At 28.1% G+C, this 20032-nt stretch overlaps 1 protein-coding gene across 5 annotated transcripts in view; it reads left to right on the forward strand.

The window, feature by feature from the left end:
* The window catches only part of Cad88C (cadherin 88C), a 181987-nt gene that overhangs the window by 130414 nt on the left and 31541 nt on the right, over nucleotides 1-20032 (forward strand). For 3 of the 5 annotated variants that reach the window (XM_043039523.3, XM_043039525.3, XM_043039524.3), the window contains exons 2-17: nucleotides 1870-1973; nucleotides 2360-2443; nucleotides 3507-3658; nucleotides 6217-6279; nucleotides 8671-8760; nucleotides 10245-10328; nucleotides 11878-12003; nucleotides 13296-13427; nucleotides 13974-14052; nucleotides 14403-14515; nucleotides 15131-15328; nucleotides 15849-16001; nucleotides 16112-16276; nucleotides 16358-16434; nucleotides 17927-18179; nucleotides 18914-19159. In XM_043039523.3, coding sequence (XP_042895457.2) covers nucleotides 1907-1973; nucleotides 2360-2443; nucleotides 3507-3658; nucleotides 6217-6279; nucleotides 8671-8760; nucleotides 10245-10328; nucleotides 11878-12003; nucleotides 13296-13427; nucleotides 13974-14052; nucleotides 14403-14515; nucleotides 15131-15328; nucleotides 15849-16001; nucleotides 16112-16276; nucleotides 16358-16434; nucleotides 17927-18179; nucleotides 18914-19159 — 2082 coding nt within the window. In that variant the 5' untranslated portion in view covers nucleotides 1870-1906. Of the gene's footprint in view, nucleotides 1-1869; nucleotides 1974-2054; nucleotides 2071-2359; nucleotides 2444-3506; nucleotides 3659-6216; nucleotides 6280-8419; nucleotides 8540-8670; nucleotides 8761-10244; nucleotides 10329-11877; nucleotides 12004-13295; nucleotides 13428-13973; nucleotides 14053-14402; nucleotides 14516-15130; nucleotides 15329-15848; nucleotides 16002-16111; nucleotides 16277-16357; nucleotides 16435-17926; nucleotides 18180-18913; nucleotides 19160-20032 lie in introns of those variants that run through there. The other 2 variants (XM_087151759.1, XM_043039526.3) reach the window with 2 other exon arrangements.

A 20032-nucleotide genomic window follows, 5' to 3' on the forward strand; every position in this document is an offset into this window, starting at 1 on the left:
ACTCCAACAATAACACTTGTATAAGTTGGCAACTTGTGGGACAAAACTTTTTGTTCTACTTAGACAAGTGTTCAATTTATGAAGAAAGAATTTAATTATTTTTGCAATTTCGGTACTTGACCATATGATCGACATACATATAATTAACAACACACCATTGCAATTTAGTTTATTGTCTTTTTATTCAATACTACGTAGGAAATCTTTTTAAAGTCTAAATTAAACGCACTAGACATTTGAAAAGTTTAAAAAAAAAAGAGTATGAGAATGATGTTAATAATGATAATGAAAAATAATTAACAGATAACTTCAACACAGAGATCACATTGATTAAAACTCTCTCAGTAAAACCTGTAAAAGTTGTCAACTTGTGGAGCAAAACATCGTAGTCCATTTAGACAAGTGGTCAACTTAAAAAGAAAGAATTTAATTATTTTTGCCATTTTGGTTCTTGATCATGTCTTCAACATACATCGGTAGTCAACTTAACAGGATTAACTGTATTTCTGGTAATAAAAAGTTTCTAAAAGCTTAATCTTAATTTATTTTCATCTAAATACATTCTTGATGGTTTAGGTAACAATTTACTTGTCCTCTAAGGGACTTATACAGTCTCTATCCAAATTATTATACGCACTATAAGATTCTATGTAAAATCTTCATTATCATGTGATACTATACAGCTTTATTGTTTTTACGCGACTGAAACCGGTTTGTACTTGTTTACGTTCGTGTATCAATTGGTTAAATTAGACGATATATAATATAAATTCGAAAGTTTAATAAATTGGACAATATATTACATAAATATAGAATGTTTGTTACATCAGTTATTATATTAGTATATTATAATAATAAGACCAAATTATTAGACGCACTATAGGGTTTTAATAATTACATGTTTTGCACGAGTTTATATACAATACTTATATATTTAAACATACATGTAAGGAGTTTTTATTCAGAAGATTTTTGTATATACTTCCTATTTGTACTTATTATTAACGAATTGCATTGCAATGTTAACCAATTCATACACAAACATAAACAAGTTTGAACCGGTTTCAGCCGCGAAAAAACAATAATACTGTATAGCAGGGATGGCGAACCAATGGCACGCGTGCCACTTGTAACACGCGACACAATATTTTGGGCACGCCACCGATCACAAAGTTCACTATGAAGCATACAAACAATTAAATTAAATTCACAAAAGCAAACAAAAAAATAAACAATTATTAACAATAAAATTTACAATTAATGCCAAAAGAACAATAACTATAAAAAACAAGCTAACAATAGCTAGCAAAAAAAATAATAATTACAGTCCTGCTTAAACTAACATCTTACAACCTAATATAAGTTATTTGTCATCTAATCTGCAACAGCAGAAGTCACATTAATGTTACTTTAAGTTGAATTATGCGTATAACTCAGACATTGCAAAATGTTTTTTTTTTTTCATAGTAAAAAAAGAGTTTGGAGTTGATAGTATTTAGTATTATTATTTTCACAATAATCACGAAGTCAAAATTATTTGACGGCACGTCTATGACCTCATTAAACAATTTTTGAAAAAATGGCACGTTGGTGCATAGAGGTTCGCCACCCCTGCTGTATAGTATCACCTGATAACTAAGATTTTACATATAATCTTATAGTTTTCTAATAATTTGGTCGCGAACTGTATTTAGCAAAGTTAATTCAAAGTGCAACCTGATATTTATATTTTTACTACTTTTGGTCTTGTCTTAAAAGATCTCTAGCAGTATTTAAATTATAGATTATTTTCTAAATAGCTAGTTAATTAATTATAATTATTATTTTACACAGCACTGTGATAATAACTGAATGTTTTATCTTCTGCAGGTAGCCGTGACCTGTTGTTAGGTCCTGCCATGGTACTATGCAGGGAGCACGGGTGATGAAGGTGGTCCTTCTTTGGGTTTTTTGTTGCTACGGGATACTTTCAGGTAAATACATGCTTCAAATTTAACTTATGAATTATATGAAGTATATAAGTATCTTTATTTAAAATTTGGGTTTTTTGTTGCTACGGGATACTTTCAGGTAAATGCATGCTTCAAATTTAACTTATGAATAATATGAAGTAATTACATGTATAAGTATCTTTATTTAAAATTTGGGTTTTTTGTTGATACGGGATAATTTCAGGTAAATGCATGCTTCAAATTTAATTTATAATATAAAGTAATTACATGTATAAGTATCTTTATTTGAAATTTACTAAAAGAAATCTTATGAGTTGGCCAAATCTTTACCTATAATGCAATACTTAATTACGTAAGGACTAATAAAATTTTTTACTTAATTAAATAATGATATATTTCTATTTCAGTCAAAGCTAATTCCCCGCCAAAGTTTGCCCTTGACGGGGCAAGCGAAATTGTGGTTAAGGTTCGAGAAGGACCAGATAGTATTGGTAAGTTTAAGTTCTTTTAACCCTAACTAAAATATTTTAGAACATGATTCATTGATTTTGAATGTCGTGCTGTATCATGAAATATTTTAAACATTCAAAGCTTTTTAATCCCCAAAAGTTTTTTTTTAATTTTTTTTAATTTTTAAATTCTAATCTAATATTAACTTTTTGCACTGTTACTTTTCTGTTAAATATTTGTATAAAAAAATAGTTTCTGATCTTGGAGATAAATAATTATGTAATGCAAAATTATAATTACCATATTTTAACATAATTGCCTTATTTTAACACAGATGCATTAGAGAAGCGTTCGATATAAGTTGATGATTTAATTATACATCGTTTGCTACGCTTCAACACATTTTATATACTTTCAACTAAGCTCGTTATTTTCACAATTCATTCTAATTAAACATATTCTAAATACTATGTGCATACTTTAATGCATGCAATTCACACATGCATGTTTTATGTACAATGTTTTGACATTATTTCCCTTAAGCTCTTCCTTTTTGCAATGCATTCTAAGCAATATTTTTAAAAAATTTATGTACTTTCCACTAAGCTCCTTGCATTCATTTTTTCAATGCATTCTAAGCAATGTTTCACACATTTTATATAATTTCCTAATAAGCTTTTTTTTTACAATGCATTCTAGTCAATCTTTTGATATATTTAATATGCTCTCTCACCTTTTATACAATGCATTCATAATTAATACTTTTATATATTTTATATGCTCTTCCACTACGCTCATTTTTTAACAATACATTCCATCCTAATCAATGTTTCATCATAGTTTATTTGCTCTTCCACTACGTTCACCATTATGAACAATGCATTCAGTATGAATGCTTCAACACTTTAATTTTTAGTAAAATCGTTTTCTAAATAATATTTAAATTCTTAATTGAACTTTAACAAAAGATTACAAGCGACTATCCATTTACTTTCATTCTTTCCTCATCAAACGACTGAACAGAAGCGTGAGGTTAAATCACAATGACCACGTGTAATGACTTTATCTTGCTCTAATTCATATGCATGTATTCATTTGTTGCAGGCAAATTATTGTACAGACTACGTGGTGAAGATGCAGATGGCGATCGACTCACTTTCGGTGTCGTCGGTCCGGTGGGACAGGAAATCCTTCGGTTCGAACGTCTGGGAGCCTCTGAAGCCAACGTCTATCTCAACAAAGAACTCGACAGAGAGGTCAGTAGTTCGAACTTTTACATAATAATGTCACTTCCTCCACAGATCGGAGATACTTTTCACAACATTCCGCGAAGAACACTGGACTTTGGCGTAATTACAGACTCTTAAGAACTATTTGATGGAATCGCTTTTGGGGGTGGATATTTTGCGCACAGATACAATGACATTCTTTTGACATACAATGCTGTTTGGACTGAAATTCAATGAGGCGGCGTACTAAATGAAACTTGGTAAATCGGAGATTTGTAATGATCTATTGAAGTGGAAAAGGTTTAGATTTCCTGATCGCGACATCAGTTTTTTGAACTCAATATGCTTTTTGGCAGATTTCAGATAAGAATGACTAAATTTTAATATCTGATGTCGTGGAATGATATTCCAATTTTATAATCAAATTGTTTTGTGTTAAAATTCAGCAAACGTACCGATAAATTGAGGGTAAAAAATTTTTCGTGTCTAAGATTTAGGCCAAGACACATATATCACCAACACTAAGAAATATTAAGCGTCTAGAAGCATATATCTTGAAATTCTAAGCGTCGTTGAACCATAATATCGTTCAATTTTGCTGCAATCTCAACATGATTATAAGTGATTATAATCACGTTATCATACTTCATTAAACTTGATTGCACTTTACTATGGTTCAACTTGAACGGAAACATGGTTAATTTAAACATCGTATTAAGGTTGCTAACATTTTTCACCATATATAAAGAAAAGTAAAGTTCCAAAGGTTCAAGAAAACCATATTCTGATTCGACGTAGTAACGTATAGTGCCATTTTTTTTAAGATTGTATGGATTACTTAAATATGTTATAAAATCTACAATAGCTGCAATATGCCATAGAATCTATAATACGTTACACGTATCCTTAAACAAATTAAAATCATTTCATCAAATATAGGAGATACAAATATTTTACATACATTCAAACTTTTGAAAAGTAACATATTTTTTAAAAGGATATATCGATTAATAACGAATAAAAATACGGAATGCTCCGAAATCAACAACCTTAATATACAGTTTAAGAATAGTTTTTTTTTAAAAATGGAGTAAAAAATATATAAACAATGAGAGTCATAAAAAAATTGTTTGAAAGTACAGAAACTTTATCTAAGTTTAGCGAATCATGAAAGAGAAAGACGAGGTTTAAAACATCAAATTCCATTTAACTGCTTGTAGAAACTTCGTGGAAATTAAAAGTGATAGTCAAAAACTATTTCAAATTTCTTCCCACAATCAAATTGGCTATAATGATTTTAATCCCGTCTTCCTCAAACAATAATGCGTCAGATTTTAATAACGTTTTTTTTTTCTTCACTGAAATAACAATATGCTATCCCCCCCCCCCTGTACATATATTTTCGAATTCATTTTAGACTTGGATTATAAACACATATATATATAGTATAGAAATATATATTATAAATGGTGATTGCTAAACGTTCTATGTAAATTAAGAGGAAAAAAAGTAACTGGTGTTTTTCAGATATAATGGATAAATTCCACTTCATTTTCTTATGAACATATCGCTTAGCTGTAGAACTTCAGAATTTTTAACAGTATAAAATTTCCAACTAATAATCTTAATATGTGTTCTAAAAACACTTCAAAATTTGCTCTTAAATTTCGGTGTGTTTTAACAAATTACTGGGTTACGAATGCAAAATGAATATTTTGCATTTGTTAATTCTTTGTTCTAACTTATAATTATAGAAAATACAAATAAAAAGTACCATTTTTATTAGTTTTATTTTAAAATGTAGTATTTTTATTAGTTTTCATTTAACATACATATTTTGAAATATAAATACGAATTATTTGAAATGTAACTTCAACTTTTATTGATTTTACACAAATATACCATAAATCAGTACATCCATTAAAAAAATTGAAAAGAGCTACGGAAAGGATTTATAGAAAATTAATTTAATGAAACTAAATATTCATAAGAATTAATTATTAAAAAAAATTAATATTAATTATCAACTAAAAGAGGAACTCGGAAACCAATGTAGTTGAAAAGGATTAATTATAAGGATTAATTACATGGGGGAATTTAAGGTTTTAAAGGATTAATTACATGGGGGAAAATGAAAAGGGAGACAATTAAGATAATTTCCCAAATAATGCTCTTCATTATGTTAAATGCTCTCTTCATCATCGGAAACAATAAGAATAAAAAGAGCAACAATTAAAATCTCTAATAACCAAAAGAATGTTATTTTTCTATTTAAGCTTCTGAAATAAAAATAAATATCAGGAAACAGACTTAAAAAGTTTGACTTTCAGAAGACGAAAATAACACTAGAGTTTCATTAAGTGATTACCATAATTTAATAATGAAATTATAAAAATATTTAATAAAAATGAATAATAAATATTTTAGGAAATAAAAGAATTATCAGAGTAAATTTCGAGAAAAAAATGAAGAATATCCGACGGACACTAAAATGTAGACTTATTATTTCATTTTAAACTTAAAATTAAACAGGTTTTTAATCTTTTATTACAATTATGCATTTTAATTTTTAATTTTTTTTTCAGATGGCCGATTCATATGCATTGGTTCTCACACTTACAGACGGACGCTTGGCCGATGGGCAGTTTGTAAGTAAATTATTATCCTTCTCCTATCATACGATGATGGAGAAATTTTGCATAGCGTTTGTCTTATATTGAGCATAGCGCTAATTTCATTTTTCTACCCTTTAGCGACATAGCAATTCTTAGAGAAATGTTCACGCATGCGCTGTGAAGCTCTAATACACTGTAAAAAATTACTATAAAAAGTACCGGCTCTTAGGGTGATGGTACTTTTTAACCTAAAATTCATATTTACTGGGACAGGTTACGGAACAAAAAATTTTAGATACTGTAATTCTTACATAAATAATTACCTTAAAATCACTGAATTGCTGTATTTAAATAAATAGTACTGTTTTAATAACGGTTTCATAAAAACATTTTACTTTTTAAATAAAAATCGTTTAAATCAGGAAATTAAAAAAAAACGGATAAATGAAAATAATTTAAAAAAGAGAGTTTCTGGTTGATTATAGTTTTTAAAACACAGATAAATGAAGGAAAAAAAACATGTTTGGATAAAAACTTCAATCCTATAAAAGTGCGCAGCAAATCTTATATAAACGCACGAAGAAGACTTTTATTTGTTTAAGAAAATGAGCATATATATCGACTTGGGAGGTCTTTTAAAAACGACACAGCTCACGTCGAGTCAACAAGCGTTATACACAATTACAAGGCTGATTTCAAAGTCTTGAACTACGATGAACTAAGCCAATGAAATGAGCGTGGAAACTTAATAAATCTTATCGTCACTGCAGACGATAAAAAGATTCCTTCAAATAAATTCTCTAACGACAATTTTAATGGAAGAAACTTGTACACCTGTAATGAAGAGGATAATGGGCCTATTTTCTAACGATCGCTGATGAAATAGAAACGTGATGTTTACGTTGATGTGATGGAATTGAAACAGCTCAACCCAACTTTTCATCGACCAGTATACTTTTAAAATGATGATTAATCGCACATTCCATTATAGAGTGTTTTATCAATGCATAGTTAAGTACATAACTATGCATAGTGTAGTGCGTAGTTAACAATTGAATAAATTAAGCTTTCAAATTGTTTAACCTTTCATGAAACTTGAAGTATTCATTCTCTCCTGGTTAATTGGAGTCGTAGCTTTTTAAAATTATAATCATTTTTATTTATTTAAAGTTCCTATTGGGGGGAACGGGGAAGGATTATGCAAACTTAATTTGGAAAATTGAAAGTTTTTAATTCTTTAAAGGCATTCAATACTCTAAGTTGAATACTCAAGTAAAACAGAAGGTGTCTTTTATTTATTTTATTACTTTATGAATTACAGTATCGTAGTGGACTCGTCGTGGTTCCCAGTCGATCACCGTAGTCAAGCATCATTGGCTGTGGTCAGCGATCAGTGAGCGGGAGGATTGACTACTTTGATCAGCCAACAAAGAAACCGAGGGTGAACGGTATCGGTCTTTATTAAATTGGTTTACATTAAAGTACTCAACTTATTGCACAGGTTCTCGAACTATCAAATCTGGGGAAGCCATTTCCTCTGCAGGGGATCGAAATTGTGATGGCATATGTCTTCTTATGGTGACATCCCCAAATATGCTTCCCAGACCGTCACCGATAACCCATTTTGCTTCTCTAGTATGGCATAAATAAAGTACTACTACCATGAATTACGCTACATTATGGATTGAAATTGAATTTTTTTAATGAACTGAATTTCTCTGGTTCATTTAAATTTACTACAAACAAGTAAACTTCATTCGGGAAATGCATCATTTTAACAACTTTTGTGCATAGCGTTTTCTACTGCGTGCTTCAGATTTATTATGAAAGAGGGTAAGACTATGACAAAGAAAGTAGCAGGTCCATCCTCTGAGACTTTTTATTCGTTTTTAAAACTCATTCTGTTTTTGCCCCCAAAATTACCCAACAAAATTATTCTTAAAAATTAAAATATACGATAAATTTCAATATTAAAATGAACACGCTTTCATTGCTATATTTGTATTATCTATATTTTCATCAAAAAACAAAAAGGAAATTGAACTTTCTAACTTTCTTTGAATGAGTCATTTATTTATGGATCATAAATGCCTCGCATGGAGAAACTAGTTCAGAAAATAGATTCAGTTCAGTTCGGTCTTACTTCTTTTGATACTTCTACTTTGATTTGTTTACAATACGTTTTGTTTTCAAATTTTAGAAGCGTATAATATCAGCGCAATTTTTTTTTTATCTTCGCATTCGGGTATTTTTTTTTTCCCCTGTAGAAAAATATTTAATACAATAAAGATGAGTAAGTAAATGTTTTATTCTTTCATGCATTTGTTTAGAAAAGCACACCAACATCATCTGTCTGGATTTGAATATTTTAAACAAATAAGTTTTACTACTTAATTAACTCTGTTGTTGTTTTTTTTATTTTAGATCAGACATTCCATGCTTATTATAGTAGAGGATGTTAATGATAATGAGCCCGTATTTAAATCATTTAAGTCAACTATAAATGTTAAAGAGGTAAATAAATTTTATGTGACTATAATGTATGCATTTTTTTTTTTTATTGACTCATGAATAGCTTTGGTTAAGGGATATTTACGTAATCTAGAAATGTTTGAGTAGTTAACAGATTTTATTTATGAATTCAGTAATATTTTATTTAACTTGCTTAGTTTACTAATGTTAACTTAGTTTTTGAACCATTTAGTAGCCAGTATTTCTATAGTTTAAGTTATTTATTAACTATTCCAGAAGTAAGTGCTTTCGTATTTTGATTTTTAATCTTATTAATATTTTTAGTTTTTGTTTACAGTTATCATTTAGTTAACAAAACATTGCTAATTTAATATAATTAATTAACAATAGCCTCTGTTTTGTGAATTGTTATTTCTTAAATCCTGAGACTTGTTTCTTTGTATATTGTAATAATTAAGAGAATTATATGAAACTTTATAATTTTGCTATAAGTTTACCTAACAAATAAATAATGTTTGTTTAAATGTCTTCTTTTTTTAATTGGTTGGAAAATAAATAATTATAGCAGATCATCTTGAAATTTGCAGTTATGATTTTAAATAGAAAACTTGGCCATTAGTGCAAAGGCACTTTTTTAACAGAAGTCTTTTTTTTTGTGAGAATTATTCAAATTTAAATTAGTTTTTAATAATCTTTTAAAGCTGGAATACTCTCATTCATTCTTTAGAATCAGGTTATTTTAATTCAATTTTTTTTTTTAAATTATGTTTATAAGTTTTTAATTGTCGGGAGAGTTTTGTTGAAATTTTATCTAATAAAAAAAAATTTGAAAATAAATTTGTTTAATTTTTGAAATTTAGTAGGAATCTATATAAATGTGATGGGTTAAAAACTGGTTAGCTTTTACCATCTTCTCTAATAAAAATCGCCAGCTACAATTTCTAACAATAATCTGAATTTTTAATTCCGTCATTTTTTCACTGAATCAAAACTAGTCATTCTTTAAAATCACATTTTTGTAGTTGTGGTTTTCTCATTTTTTTTTATCACCTTTTTTCGAACTTTTCTGGATAAAAATTTTAAATTTCATTTCGGAAATTTAAAGGTGGAATAAAAACTAATGGTTCTTAATTTCTTAACAAAAAACTGCAATACTATTTTTACATTTTTCTTCGTTTTTTTATTTAGTACGCTTTTTGATATAAAAGTAAATTTTCCTGAATTTATTTTTCTGAAACTGTATATGATTACATTTTCCTTGTTTTTTTTTTAATTTATTTATGTTAATGTCTCAAACTAATATCTACTATAACTATCTAATTAAATGTTTGCTTTCTTTCTAATTGTTATCACCATCGTCTTCTATTTTTGATCAATACAGTTTAGGAATATTTCCATGTGTTCATGAATTTTATTGTGTTGTATGTTATACTTAAATTATATTCCAAAGGCAAATAATTTTTCTTCTTAATTACAAAATGATTCTTCATATTTTATAGTATTGTAACAAAAACTTGAAATTTTAGGATTCTGCACCAAAAATATTAGAAACTGTAGAAGCTATAGATAGTGATGCAGGACCTTTTGGCCAAGTTATTTATCAACTTGGTGTAAGTATTTTACTAAACTTCTGCAAATGATGTTGATTTTAATTTTTTTTTAAATTTACTGTATAGCTTTCCCATTTGTTAGTTATATTGCTATGTGAAGTCACATTTTCTCTTTATTATTTTTCCTATAAATTTTATTACTACGATCAATTTTATTTTATCCTCTTGTTTTCTGATTTTAATTGAATGATATTCTGAAAAAATATACAGTGAAAACTCCCGGAACGAAAACCTCTATGTAGCTACCACTTTTAGAAGCCACGGAATTTTTTCCATAGACTTTGTGTTGAAGAAAACCTTTAAGAGACACCATTAAAACCTCTACTAGTGACCAGACATGCATCTGCATCAAATGCAGAAAAGGTCAAATTAGAAAACATGAAAAAACTTCAAAAACAAAATGTTTAACAAAACAAATAAGTAGATTAAAATATTTTCAAAATATTTGTGTGAGGCTCTCATTTAGAGAGCTTTTTTTGAGGATACAACCTCATGTTGCAGTCAGAGTGTACTGAATAAGATGCTATCAGTTATTTACTTCTAGAGTTGAAAGTTAAGTTAGAAAAAAAAGTTATTTTAGGAAAAGCAAGCATCTCAAACAAACTCATCTTTTTTCATCTTTTAAAGCTAACTCATTTTTGTGATATAAAATTAAAGGCAAACATGAACAAAACATAATTGTTTATTTATTTTAAATATATTTGTCATTCATAATTGGTAAATTTGTTTTTACACATAATTATATCAGTGACACATAATTATATCAGTGACCACTAGTATTGGAATCATTTTTATAAATGATAGATTTTATGCTTCAATACCTCTTTTCATGACGCCAACAGAAATGGCATCTCCGCACCAAGAAAATTACACTGACTAAGGTTAAAACCGTTTGCGCAAAATCATGTTCCTTCGATAACAATTTTGAAGTCAATGGTGCTAACCTCTAAGAAGGACCAACCTCCATCAAAGACCATTTCACTGTGGAAATGAGAGTGGTCGCTTCTGGGAGGTTTCACTGTTTCTTATTTATATATCTTCTTAGGGTAGTCAGTGTACTTGTTTAGATCTGCATAGGTCCCTAAAAAATAAAGTTTAGCAATTATCTCTGATTAGGCATAATTGGTTTTACATAATAAACAATTTATTGAATTTTTCATTAGGTAGCTCAATATTTTGTCTTTTTTTTGTGTAATAACTATTATTTTTATAAAATCACTGATGAATAGTCTAACCATTTTAGTGGTGTTTTTTTTTTTAAATTTTTATGAGCTAAATTAAATTATTCTGATTTTTATCAGTCAAGTTTAAAGAAGTAGATAGGTAGATAGAGAATAATTTTATTTTCACCAAACATGCATCCTGTCTTTAACATAAAAGTGCTTATTTTAATATATATATACACACACACACAATAAATTTAAGAATTTATTTCTCAATTTTTCGACAATGATCTTACAATAAAGCACACAAGTATGATACACAGAGTTATGCAAATAGTGAAGCTAATAAAGCTAATATGATCAATTTCTTCTCTTTTCTTTTTTAGAATGTTGATAAAGATACATCCGAAATCTTTTCTGTTCAAACAACTCAAGGAAAAGGTGTCATAAACCTTATTGGTAAATTAGATTATGAAAGAAAAAGCCTATACCAACTAAGGGTTTTGGCTATTGTAAGTTAACATATTTTTCTTTGTCAATTAAATTTAAGATCTAAGCTGATTACTTTGTATAAGTCTTTTTTAATAATAGTTTCAGACATAATATTCACAAAATATTGCTACTATTTCTGAGTAATTGTAAAAACCATGACATGAAAAAGTAGTTCAGAAAATCTTATTCAAGGTTTTTCTCGTGTATATGTTACTGTCACTGCATGAAATCTAGCATTTTATATAATGCCTGAAGTTGACTGACAAAGTATGAAATGTTTTATATTCTATACATTTCCTATACATTTTATAGAATGATCAATAATGAAATGTGTGAAATGATTATTATTGTCACCCATCATTTTGTATGACTGACAAGAAACCTACAGTCATTCTATACAATGACTAGACAAGGTAGTTTTCATATTTCAAACTTAGCCTAAAGAGCATTTGTATTCTATAGAATACCTAGGCATTTTATACAATGGCTAAGCAATGAATATAATAATTCTCAAATTTCATTCTTTGCTTAAAAATGCCATGCACTATATGGAATGCTGACATTTCATACATTAACAGTAAGTAATTTACTATTCTTCTGCTTTCTCTGCATCATTCCTACTGTTGTACTCAATGGAAAAATTACCACTTTTATTCTTTATTTCACACCTTCAAATCATGCAGGAACAAGGAAAATCTAATTTACTGCCCTTCTCCTGAAAATTTAACACTAAATTGGTTAACGCTTTTCTGCCTAATTTTGTCTTTCTTTCTTATGTATCAAATCCACTACTACCATGTTATTAGACTCAAATTCTTTTTCCAGTCACTTATGTGCTGAGCCAGTCCTTTTGCCTAACTTTTAAATACCCATAATTTTTAATTTTTTCATTTGTAATGACATTGCATCATTTAAAAAACATGTATGTTTTTAAAATTTAATTCAATTTTCTTAATTAAGGAAATAAAATAAACATTCAACATTATTGATGTTAAATATTTTAGATTTGTTAAGGAACAATTTTTTAGAATATATCTATATATATATTACTGCTAAACTATTAATTAATTATTAAAATTATTTATTAAAGATTCATTTTTCAAAAAAGTATTTCAAATTTTATTATAACGTTGAAACCTTTATATTTCATGGTTATTCAGTTATTAAAATTGTCTTTTTGTATTCATGATATTCTATTTAACTTTTATTTTTTTTATATTACTTTAGCCATTCTATTTAATTATTATTTATTTCAGTAGTCATTGATCTATTTTTTTTCTTGCAATAAACTTTCATATTATCATTTTAACAGGATCGTGCAAATACTGGTCGTCGAAATACAGCCACAGCTGCCATCGTGGTCAAAATAGAAGATGTTGAAGATCAACCTCCAGTATTCATATCAGTCCCATCTGTCACGAGAATACCAGAAGATTTGCCTATTGTAAATAATTTATTTGTTTTTCAAATATTGTAAAACATCTCTAAAGAAATCCGTTTTGGTGTCTTAAAAGATTTGTTTTCAAAAAGTTGGTTGATCAAAAGCTAAGCAGTTATCTTTTGGCATTGAAAACCACCTTGTCTAAACATTTAACAAAATAATAATAATATTCTTCACTGACAGCTAGTTATAAACTGTAAGTTCTTCCTTCACTAAATTTTTCATTTTATTTTTTTATTTCTAAACTTGGTTTTCTATTGTAGGATTCCAATCCTGTTTGTAATTGTTTCTCCATTATCTTTTTTTAAATTTAAGTCTCAATTTTATACCTTTTTTATAAAAATTGGCAATCAATTGTTTTGATTATCTGAAGTTTTTAGACAATCTTTTTTTTTTAATAATGTATATTAAAAAATCAATAAAAAATAAAAATCATACTTTTTAATATTCACCATTGGATACTGTAACTAGTTATAATAAACTTAATGGATGAATTTATTTTATTTGAGTTTTATATTTTTTAATTCTTCAACAATATTATTATTGCAGAACTCTGCTGTCTTATCTGTAAAAGCTGTTGATGGAGACCGAGGTGTTAATAATGCCATCACATATAGAATATCTAAAGGTTAGTAATATTGCATTTCTCTGGTTTTTCAATCCAATTTTCATATTAAAACCAATGTTACAAATTTTTTAATCGTTTAATTCTTTCTCCGTCCAATTTAATAATTATCTTATTATTTTAATCTGCATTTATTTAAACCTTTGTAACTTTTAAAATAGAATTGCTATTTTCTCAACTGATCAATTTTTAAATTTTTTTTTCTTCCTTAAATAGGTAACTTTGATCATAAAATTTCTATTTCAATCAAGATTAATATGAAATGGACATAATACAAATATTTAATATAATATTTTACCAGATGAATTTAACTAAACAGATTTTTTAATTTTGTTTCTTTTTGTGCAATGCAGGTTCTAGAGGATTGTTCTCCATTGACCGTACAAGTGGTTTAGTGATAGTTAGTGGAAAACTAGACCGAGAAAATACTGATAATAGGAATGGAGCATTCATTTTAGAAATAGAGGTGAGATTAAATGTTATGTTTTTAGTTTTTTTTTTTTAGATATCTATTATTTGTGCATATTTTATGTATACATTTTTTACTTTACATGTGTTACATTACTTTACATGTGTAATTTGATATTATCCTTTATTCATATTCAGTAACTGTATGCATTATTGTTACACGTATATTTTAATGGTAGAACATTATTATCATCAAATGCCAGTCATTTGGCCGCTATGCCATTAGACCGGGGGCTCTCCAATATTTCTCTACTTCAATAGAGAGCAAGACATAAATAATAACTTATTTTTTAAAAAATATTGTTTTCTTGCTAGTTTATTGATATTAAGTTTATATTAACTTATGTATAAAACCTTTATCTTACCTAATGCTCAGGTGTGAGGACATCTTATATTACAATGAGTGAATAGATATCATTTTTTATGAGAACAAAATCTTTATTGTTCTCTTCCCTACTGTTCTAGGACTAGGAGTGATCTTAGGAAAAGAAAAGTTTTAATTGATTTGATTTATTTTATTTCTTTAAAATCTTAAAAAAGGCATTGTCTTTTAATGTGGAATATAATAATATAATGATTTTATACATATGTATTGCTAACGCTTTTTTCACAGGCCCAAGAGGTCGCATTGGGAGTGTTTCCATCCCCTAGTGTGACTACAGAAGTTACAATTATAGTAACCGATGTCAACGATGAAACACCAACGTTTTTGAGTCGTCAGTACATAGCTGAGATCAATGAAAATGCTGAAGTGAATGTTCCTGTCAATCTTTTGGGATCTAGTGTTGCTGAAGTGTTTGATCACGATCAGGTATTTACAAAATGAATTATTCATTTTTTTGGTATAGCTTTATTAATATTATGTAAGAGATTTCAGATGCTCTCCTATTTTATCATTCTTTTCTATTGTACTACATTACTTATATTGTCTTATTTAATAATGCTTGTTATTCTTTAATTATACATTTATGTATGAATTTTACAAAAACAAAACCTTGATTAAATCTAGACGAACTAACATTACTAAATTGCGAGTTATTGCGAAAATTTCTCCTGCCAATTTCAACTAACTACTCCAGTAACAAACCAGCAGCACCTAAATCAAATGAAAGAGGTGTTTTTTAACAGCAGGATAATGTGTATAACTAAAAACATCCAAAAAATAAAAACTCCATGGTTTTTCTAAAAAAAAAACTCAGCATTTAAATTTTTTTTTAATTTTTTTTCTTTATTTCTTCCATTTCTATCAAATATTAACTAATAATACTTTGCATCCAGTCATTTTACTTCATATATTCCTCTAATTTTAAAATGAATTTTTTTTTATCTAGGGGAATAATGGCACCTTTAAAATCTTCTTGGAAGGTGATGATGCTGTGTTTGACGTAACACCATCCGAAGGCGTCAACGAAGCTTCTTTCCTTATTAGAGTGAAAAATTCATTAGCTCTTGATTATGAAAGGATACAAGAATTCAATTTTAGGGTAATTTTTACATTTGAAATTTATCTTATCACATTTAAGTCTTCATTTTTTTTAAAATATATATTATCTTATGAATATTTATATAATATTAATCTTATTTTATGAAACAGATTGTTGCTCAAGAAACTGTTCCAATCATGCCAAAATCTAGTACAGCCGATGTAACAGTATATATTAGAGATGTGAATGATAATTTCCCTGAATTTTCTGAGGATGTGTATCGAGTATCCGTTCCTGAAAATGCTGAAGCGGGCACTATTTTGACAACTATTAGGGTAAGATGTGTTTTTTTTACAAAGTTCAGTCTTAGTTTATGTTCATATTTTGTTAATCATATAGTTTTTATTTGATCATAGGCTGAAGATAAAGATTCAGGAGAATTTGGAACAAGAGGTATTCGATATACAGACCTCAGAGGACAAATAGCTGACAAGTAATTTGCTTTTAATATATATATACTAAATACGAAATTTACATAAATTAAATTTGATATAGTTTTAACATTTAATAAGCTGAAAACAATTCCTGTTAGGACCTCCAAAGCCAGGTGAGGTATCAGATAAAGAGAAACACCCTGGTCCTCTAGATTGGGGTAACCCCACCGTGTAAAACATTTTCCATTGCAAAATTTAAAAAATCGTAAACCAGCTGATCTCTCTAAAACACGTTAAGGACTTGAAATTTGGATATATTTTGACACTGTTCAAGAGTAGAGTTTAACGGGCACGTAATGAACTAATAAATTCATATGGTATTAACCTGATTGCCATCCAGGAGATGAGATGAATTGGAGTGAGTTATCTGGAAGATGGAACATACTCTTTATTTTATAGCTGTTATAGCTAAAATAAAAACATATTTTTAAATTAAGAAATTTCTTAAAGCTTAATGAATTTAGAAAGATTCTGCAATCAAAATTAGTAAAAAGGAAAACAAAAAATATATTGTATAAAGCCATTATTTGGCCCATGCTCACATATGGCTCATAACCTGCATTATTACAAAATCACACGAAACTAGACTTGCTCTCTTCAAAAAGAAGTTTTGAAACTGATTTTGGGTTCAGTAAACAACAATGATGTATGGAGGTACAGATATAATTATGAGCTGTACAGGCTGTATAGAGAGGCAGATATTGTCCGTCATATTAAAGTAAACCACATAAAGCTCACTGGACAAATCTGCCGAATGTGCCTATTCTCATTAATATCCAGAGTGTTTCATTTTAAACTTATAAAAACACAAACCAGAGGCAGGCCCAAACTTAGATAGGTTGACTGTGTTAATGTAGATTTCCAAAAACTTAAGAGTGAAAAGCCCTGTCGAGAAAGGAAACAGAATGGAAGAAAATCCTGGAGAAGACCTTGACCCTCAGAAAGCTGTTGAGCGAATAAAGAAAGAAAAAGACCAAAATAAGTCCCAAATTCTCAATTACACAAATGTTTTTCTCTTTTGTTAAGTTTAAAGGCAAAACTTGTTAATTAAGGCTTTGTTTTTACACATGTTGTGTGTAGATCAATCCTAATGATGCTTAGCATTTATGTCGTTACATTAAATAAATTTATTACTGTCTAGACACCTAAACATTTCGATGTCATATGTTTTGTATTTGAATTAGTTAATTACGTTTTATAATATATGAACTATTGATTATGATACATATGAATCAGATATCATGTTTCAATCTAGCTAGAGGAATCCCAATAATCTTTCCCCTTTTTATTTTGCTCCAAAAACTATTTTGTCAGACTTATATTATAATACTATTTGATTTAATTAAATTGAGTATGCTATAGACATTTTCAGCAAAGTAAATCTGATTCAGGCTTTTGTACCTTGAATAAACATCAACATCTAAATTTTATGTTATGTTATATTGACATTCTGCCAGTAGATTTGCTTTGAGTTTTTAAAATTTTTTTCAGACTGCAATTAGATCCTATTACTGGAGTTATCACTATTAAGAGCTCTGAACATGGTATGGATCGTGAAACTACTGCCCAGTATTTTGTCACTGTTGAAGCCAGAGATAGCAATGGATTTGGAAACAGGAATACTGTTCAGCTGGTGATATCTGTTGATGATGTCAATGACAACACTCCCAGATTTCTTCAACAGAAGTATGAAGCAAGGTTAAATGAAAATGAAGATAATTTTTTAACACCATTAATTGTGCAGGTACAGTTGTTAAAAATATGTCATTTAATAAACAAAATTTTAAGAGCATAACATTTTATGGTTAAGTGTTGTTATTATTTTTTCACATTAAGTGTTCATATTCAATAAAAAATATTAATTTGCATCCATTTTTTTTCCAATTGATAGAATCTGTCATTTTTGAAAATTAATTTGTTTTAAATTTTATAAATTAAGCAATTAAGAAAAAATATTTAGACTTTTTTTTTAGTAAAAAAAACTACAATGAATAAACAATTTGTTTTTAGTCGCTTTAACTAAGCATTGGAATTCATTTAAATTCCACCAATGTTTTAGACAACTTTTTCTATTTACTTATTAAATAGATTTCATTATATTTAATAATAAGTGTTATTGTTGTAATATTCTTTCTTTTTTTTCTCTTTTTAGTTTTATTGCAATATTTAATCTATGATTAAAATACATTTCCTCTCAAAATTACGCAAAGTGTATCTAATAAATGTACTCTAATAAATAAATGCAATATGAATGTATAATCTTAAAATGTAAATGAAAATCAGTAAAAATACAATGTGTATGCCCTTTGCTAGAAAACATTAAAATTCATTATAAAACTGTCTAAACTGAATCAGGTTTTACAATTACATACATATTCTCCTAAGTAAATATTGCAGAAAAAATATTGGTTAAAAAATTGTTTTTAGTTTCATTGCACAGGAAAGAAATGCATGGTATTAAAATAAATATTTCTTTAGGCTCAAGATGACGATTTGAGAGGTTCTTCGAACAGTCAAGTAAGATACCAAATTGTTGATGGGGACCGACACAAGAATTTCAGCATCAACCAACTGACTGGTGAAATCCGGCCTAGGAACATGGTTGATTTTGAGAAAATGTCAAATGAAAACGGTGATATCAGAACATTCCAGTTAAAAGTTAGAGCTTATGATCTGGGCACCCCATCTCTTTATAGTGATGTTCCTGTTACAGTATATGTGCAGGTGAGAAAACAATCCATAATCTTTGAAAAAAAGAATAAAATCAACTAGAAGTACTTAAGAAGATATTTGACTATGTTTGCTTGCTTTTCAAGAGGTATAGCATGACGAAAATGCAATAAAGTGGTGAATTATATAAGCCTACGAGGTATTTAGAAATAGTGGTGAATAAAAATCTACTAAATTAAATTTATTAAACCAAGAATTGCAATTGATAAACTACCCCTTGAAAATATCTATTTGCTGTCCGGAGCAAGTTGGCATCCCTCTATGTATGTTGTCATGTAATTGCATGTTTTTATCAATAATAGCAATTCAAAATATTATTTTCAGATTTAAAATAAATACTTCGTAAATTTATTGTAGTATTTTTTTATTGAAACTTTTATAAAGCTTGGTTAAATGTGCAATCATTCAATTCTGAGGTATCCTACAATTAAGCACTTTTGTTTTTCAAATTTGATGGAAGTTATTACTTTTCAAGAAATTTTAATATTGTAGTGTAACGGAATATCGGCTAGCTCAAATATGTTGTAAATTACGACAAAAGTGACTAAAAGTACACTTAATAAAGAATTTTAATTAATAAAAACCAATTAAAGACATAAATTACATTTGAAAAAAAGTAAAAGAAAGAATTAAAATTTAAGAAAACTCGGGGATAGGGGAAAAGTCATGTTTAAGGTTTCATATCTGAACTTGAACTGAGTCTCGGTGGTGAGGACATAGGTGGCACCACAGGGCATCGCTTGGTAGCTACAGAGTTGCTATAATACAATGTTATAAGACATTGTTGAGTTTGAGTAAGGTGTTTTTGTATTGTAAAATATTATTTTATACCGATTAGAATTTTTTTATTTAATTCATGTAAATTGC

This window comes from Parasteatoda tepidariorum, chromosome 9 (assembly GCF_982258835.1).
Source record: "Parasteatoda tepidariorum strain Cologne lab strain chromosome 9, Ptep-v5.0, whole genome shotgun sequence".
In the NCBI taxonomy this organism is placed as follows: domain Eukaryota; kingdom Metazoa; phylum Arthropoda; class Arachnida; order Araneae; family Theridiidae; genus Parasteatoda; species Parasteatoda tepidariorum.